This window comes from Parus major, chromosome Z, assembly GCF_001522545.3.
Source record: "Parus major isolate Abel chromosome Z, Parus_major1.1, whole genome shotgun sequence".
Taxonomy (NCBI): Eukaryota; Metazoa; Chordata; class Aves; order Passeriformes; family Paridae; genus Parus; species Parus major.
The window spans coordinates 18,695,300-18,701,581 of NC_031799.1; the positions used below are offsets into that span (position 1 = coordinate 18,695,300).

At 41.6% G+C, this 6,282-nt stretch overlaps 2 protein-coding genes across 4 annotated transcripts in view; one reads left to right on the forward strand and one right to left on the reverse strand.

Annotated features, from left to right (window-relative positions):
* The window catches only part of NDUFAF2 (NADH:ubiquinone oxidoreductase complex assembly factor 2), a 56,831-nt gene extending 53,017 nt beyond the window's left edge, over nt 1-3,814 (forward strand). For all 3 annotated transcript variants that reach the window (XM_015652881.3, XM_015652882.3, XM_033511355.1), the window contains one exon: nt 2,752-3,814. In XM_015652881.3, the coding sequence (XP_015508367.1) occupies nt 2,752-3,009 (258 nt within the window). In that variant the 3' untranslated portion in view covers nt 3,010-3,814. The remainder of the gene's footprint in view (nt 1-2,751) is intronic.
* A 5-nt stretch (nt 3,815-3,819) lies between these two features.
* Nucleotides 3,820-6,276, reverse strand: SMIM15 (small integral membrane protein 15). Its single transcript, XM_015652883.1, has one exon. The coding sequence runs from the start codon at nt 5,717-5,719 to the stop codon at nt 5,405-5,407; it is 315 nt and encodes a 104-aa protein (XP_015508369.1). The 5' UTR covers nt 5,720-6,276; the 3' UTR covers nt 3,820-5,404.
* Between the last annotated feature and the right edge of the window lie 6 nt (nt 6,277-6,282).

A 6,282-nucleotide genomic window follows, 5' to 3' on the forward strand; every position in this document is an offset into this window, starting at 1 on the left:
TTGGCTTTTTTTAAGATCCACTTTTTCATTTTACTATATCACAATTATACTTTGTCCACAGAAAGCTGATTGAAAGAGCCTTTTTTGAGTCTGAAAGAGAACCGATTATGTATCAACATTTAAAATGGACTTGGAGCATTTGGCATTTAGTTACAGCTGCTCTTACCTGACTAAGATAACTTTATGTTGAAGTAATCACTTGAAGAGATTTTAAATTAATAATAGCTATTCTCAGTAAGTAGGTTATATTTATATTTTAATATATCACTTCCTATTGTTTTAGCAGAGAAAAAGATTCAGTCTACAGTTATCACAAAGGTGTTTGCTTTACTTGTTCCTTAGTAGTAGTTTAATACAATCGGCATAGGAGTAATCCCCTTGAAATCAATAAGGTTGTGGTGGTTTTAAATAGGCATGTGGTAAATGAATAGAACTGAGAGATGCCACAGAGAAGTTTTGCTAATACAGACTACTGAAAATTTGATCTTGTTATGCTTGGCAATATTTCTGTTTGAGCATGTGAGAATTTTCACCCCTCTTCAGTTTGCAAAGTCATTTGTATATTGTGTATTTCCATTCAATTTCTATTTGTATGCAAAGTGTTCTGCCTTTGTTCTGTGCATCTCTGAATTTAAGTACAGAGGCAACTAAGAACTAAGAAAAGGGGTTACTTTCTGTGGTACCTCTAATATAAGGAGTACTGGGTTTGTATGGCCAGGTTTTGGTAGTGGGACAGCTCCAGGGGTGGCTTCTATGAGAACCTACCAGAAATTTTCTCCATGTCTGGCAGAGATATTCCCAGCCAGTTCCAGGATGGACATGCCTCTAGTCAAGGCTGGGCACATCAGAAATGGTGATAGTGCCTCTCTGATGGCATATTTAAGGAGATTTGAAAAAGTTTTGCAGAGTTGCAATTGTGCTGAGAGAAGAGCAGGGTGACAGCATGTGAGAGGAACAGCCCGGCTGACACCCAGGGCAGTGCAGAAGGAGGGACAGGAGGTGCTCCAGGCCCTGGAGCTGAGGTTCCCCTGCAGCCTCTGGTGCTGATCATGATGAGGCCCCATGCTATGGCCCTGCAGAGACCCTGGAGGTCCCTGGGGATGCAGAGATCCACCTGCAGCCCCTGGAGGTCCCTGGGGATGCAGAGATCCACCTGCAGCCCCTGGAGGTCCCTGGGGATGCAGAGATCCACCTGCAGTCCCTGGAGGAGACCCAGGCCACAGCAGGTGGATGCCTGAGAGGGAACTGTGAACCCATGGGAGGCCCGTGCTGGAGCAGGGTCCTGGCAGGACCTGTAGGGGACCCACACTGGAGCAAACTGTGCCTGAAGTACTGCACCGCATGGAAGGGACCTGCATTGCAGCAGTTTGGGGATGACTGTTGCATATGAGATGGATTCATATTGGAGAAGTTCATGGAGAACTGTCTCCCATGGGCAGGATCCCATGATGGTATAGGGGAAGGACTCCTCTCCCTAAGCAACAGCAGGAATGTATGATGAACTGACCACAACTCCCATTGCCTGCCTCCCTGCACTTGCTAGGGGGGGGAGACAGAGCTGGGAAGGAAGAGTGTTGGGAGGGGAAAAGTGATTTTAAGATCTTGTTTTACTTCTCATCATCCTGCAATAGGAATGAGTCTGTTTTGCTTGTGTATTTGGCCAATGGGATCCTGTGGGGCATTAGGAAAAGCTTTGCCAGCAGGTGGAGGGAGGTGATCCTGCCCTTGTACTCATCCCTAGTGATGCCTCACATGGAATGCTGTGTCCAGTTTTGGGCTCCTCAGGACAAGAGACATGGAGCTCCTGGAGCAGATCTAGCAGAGGGCAGTGAATTTGATTAGGGGACTGGAGCATCCCTCCTACAAGGAAAAGCTGAAGAGAGATGACTGAATGGGGACATGATCAATGTCTACCAGTATCTGATGGGAGAGCGTCAAGAGGTTGGAGCCAGGCTCTGCTCGGTGGTGCCAAGCAATAGGACAAGAAGCAATGGGCAGCAACTGATGTACATGGAGTTCCACCTGAATGTGAGGAGGAACTTCCTCACTGTGGGATTGACTGAGCACTGTAACAGACTGACCAGAGAGGCTGAGGAGTCTCCCTCACTGGAAATAATCAAGCACCATCTGGACACAATCCTGTGCCGTCTGCTCTGGCATGACCCTGCTGGAGCATGGAGGTTGAATGAAGTTGGACCAAATGATCCACTGTGCTATCTTCCAACCTGACCAGTCTGTGATTTTGTGATTTTAGTTATTTATTTTCTAGTCTTGCACTAGGCGAGACCCCAAAGGTTGCACTCTGTCCCAAAACTGCCCTAAGGCACAGGTACCTAGCGCCACAGGCATAGTGAATTACAGGAAGAGATGCAAATGATAAATAGCTGTAAGGATCAACTCCTACATAGGAAACAAGGAAAAAAGTAGCCTTACTTTTAATATACTTTCACATTTCTTGATAACTGTATTTATTTCTTGATTTCTTCATTTTGCTCCAATAGAATAGTGAAGCAGACTGTGGTGACAATGCAGTTTTTCTTCAACAAAATGATCCACATAATCTTCTAAAATAAAGTTGAATTTGCAGTTGTGAAAAGCCAACTAATTTTGCCACATTTTATTTTACTTTAATACCTGAAAATGGGGATTATAAAAATAAGAAAACAAATGACTGTTTAAAATGTTTTATTACAACACTGTGTATTGCATTTGCTTCTTACTGATCTAGTTATCTTTCTACTGTGTTCTTAGGAGATTCTTAGGAATGAAAATTACAGAGAAGAAATGAAGCAGAAAGTCAAGGATGTATCTGAAAAGGATAAGCTGCTTCAGGCCAAGGAGTATGAGGAAGGACTTGTTGCTGAACCAAGTCATACTCAGGTTAAAGGCCATGCATCTGCCCCTTATTATGGAAAGAAGGAGCCCTCACAAGACCCCACAAGCACTGCAAATACCTTCCAGCCAGGTGCCTGGATGCCACCAGGCAGTGGGAGTGGTCAAAATAAATAAGCAATTTAACAGACAGATGTTGTTAATGGATAAATATGGTAACAGACGACATACACAGTTGTTATATACAATAGTAAAATAAAGCAGTATTATAAAGCAGTTTCAGTTACTTTTGCAGAACTATTCAAATAGGCTTAATCACAACAAAGTATTTGGTTTAGTGAAAAACAGGATGTGTTTCTAAGTTTGGTTATGACAGTTGCTGTTCATCAGTTACTCTTGAATTCATAGTTAAAAGACTGTCTAAATTTCCTTAAATTCTAAATTATTTTTTTTCCTTAAAGACTAATTTAGTTCTAAAACTGTTCTTGAGGTGAGAATTGTAGTCAGTACACTTATATTTTCCCAAACCTTGGCCAAGATCTCTCTTCAGAATAAATCCCTTGGCAGTGCCTGCGTGCTTTCTGCTGGCAAGCAGACGGAAAAGTTGATTAACAGGAATCACTATGACACTACACTGATTACACACTGTACTCATAGCAGAGACATTCTAGTAACTTACAACAGTCAACATATTTGAATGTTTGATTTGCAGACAGCAATTTTCACAGGGTAAAATCAAGTTAAGCTACATAAAACTGCTATCATGGAAGCTAGAAGTACTTGATAAAGCTGCTGGAAAATAGCACTAGGTCTGGGACAAGGGACTGTCCTGAATATTTAACTAAATAAATTGGTTTTTATTCCTGGTATATCCGTGGACTTCCCTGGATGTTTAGATAATTTTGGCCATAGTTTAGAGACATAAAATGTGCAGATGATTTGCTTAGAGACGTTTGAGAACTTCAAATAAAAACAGAGACCACACAATTTTTTTTCAAAAAGTATCAAATTTATTTACGGAGCGTATCCCTCATCCGTTTTCTTCCCTGTTTCAAGCTATGTAGGTATCAAAGGTCAGACACATTTTTTGACATATTTGACAACACCATACAAAACATGGAGACTTAATCTCACATATTTATAAAATGCCCAAATGTCATATTCTAATAATGCTTGCTTTCACCAACAAAATTGAAAGGGGATCAACTTCACACTTACTTAAAGTAATTTCAGTTAGACTCCCCAATTCTGATCCCCCTTGGTGTCAGCCAGCTCTTTAAGTCTCTTGAGTTGAACAATGGTATTATTTTAAGGTTTTATTTTTAAACCTGATCAAAGAGTAGCTGCTAGAATGCACAACTCTATGCTGCTGTTTAGAAATATGTGAAATGTAAAATCTCAATGACTGCTACAAGTTCTTTTGAACTAGACTATGTAGAGGCCAACACAGACTATTATTAAAAAATTATTTGAAAAATTACTCAGTTCTGTTTAGAACAGATTTATTGGAAATAAGGTTAAATAATTTTGATGTATTTACAACACAAACCTGACTTTTTTTTTATTATGTCAGCATCTTGCAACCTGTAAGGCAGCAGAGTTTCAAGGGCCATGAGAACAAAAGTCCTACCTAAACTCAATCCTTAGATCAAAGGTAGCCAGGTTAGCAAGCAGAACTACTGTCACTGCTTGTGCATCATCCTTGCACAGCCATCGTCCTTGCACAGCCATCTGCTATAGTTCTCTGGGACTCAGAACACTAGGCCACCTGGGTCTTTGGTCTCACCCCATTTATGGCTATTCTTTGAGACATAAGGAGTTCATGAAGGCAAAAACAAATTAGTTGTAGGTGGAGCATTCAGGTGATTGTTAGGGAAGACTAAAAAACAGTACTGTATTTTACAGAACATGAGTGCCTTATGAGAAGTGAAGCTAATAAGAAGCTAATACAAATGAGCAATCAGTTTCCTAGAACTTGAGCTAAAGGCTGATGATGGCTTATAGTTCAGGAAACAGGAAAAGCTAAGGTAGGTTATTTGTGCAGACAAGCACCACCATCAAAGACACTGCAGCAGCCACTGTGGGCACACACAGCCATATGCAGTGACCTTAAAGGAAATCAGTCATGTCTGCTATCTAATGCTACAGCTAGCTTGTCTCTACAGCCCTGCTCAAGGTATGCCAAAACTTGCATTCATGTAATCCAGTTTATTATTCACATTTTCCCCTAAACTTGACAATTTTAGGACACTTTTTAAGTCATAGCTCAGCTAAGAGGAAAAAAAAAAAATCTACCTTCAGAGCCACCCAAGAGGTTAACTTTTTAATTTAACATGCAAATTTAGAAAAGCAACCTGCACTAGAATACAAGTTGTAAATTAAATTACTCTAACAAGTGTCACTTGGGCAAATTTTAACACAAATCAGCAGGAAAAAAAATACACTGGAAGTATTAAATTTCATACTTCAAGAAGTAACAGGATCAAGTATTAAAGGACAGTTACAACACAAAATGTACAAGTATTTCATTTTAAAAGTGGATTCTTTGCACAAGGAAGGCCATTTTGCCCGTTTAATCCCTCTTTGTTCGTTTGGCTTTTGCAATGTTCTCCTGGCGTTTCTGTTTCTTCTTTTGCTCTCGTTCCCGGGCCTCGATCATTTTCGCAAGCTTCCATGACAGTGCCGCGCTAATCACAAACAGCGGCGTGAGAGCCAAGATCACGGTCGTGAGAAAGCCGTAGGGGTCCTTGGCAGCCCATTCCACGATGTACTCGGCCCAAGCCTTAATATCGAACATCTTTTCTGTTTTCCTATTGAGAAATATTGTGGAGTATTTGAAAGAACAGTACTCAGCAAAATGAGTACTCAGCAAAATGAAAGCACACATACACAAGAACAAAACACAAGAAGTTCCACCTTCACATGGGGAAGAACAACTTTACACTGTGGGTGGCTGAGAACTGGAACAGGCTGCCCAGGGAGGTCATGGAGTTTCCCTCTGAAGATATGCAAAGCTCACGTCGACAGGTTCCTGTGCCACCTGCTCTAGGCGACCCTGCCTTGGCAGTGGGGTTGGACTGGCTGATCCCCAGCGGTCCCTTCCAACCCTAGGATACCAAGTGCCATTTTAATATAAGTTGTCGTTATTGATAGTTGTTCAATATCTAAGTGCAGGGCTGTTTTTGCTAGAAGTTAAAAGCCGTGCATAGTATGTGAAAGTGTAATACAAAGCATTGATCCGACATTAAAGTTCAGTGCTTATAAGAATAATTAGGCATTTCATCCAACAGAGTTGCAAATGCTACCAAGAATATACTGCTAAGTGGAAAAAGAGGCGGATTGTGGCTCTCTGGAAGTGAAGGAAAGCCAGCCCGGTTGGTTTGTCTCTGTAGGTTTCACCAGGGAGGCGCGGCAGTGTCTTAGGTGCAGCATGCCGGCAGCGGGGCAGCC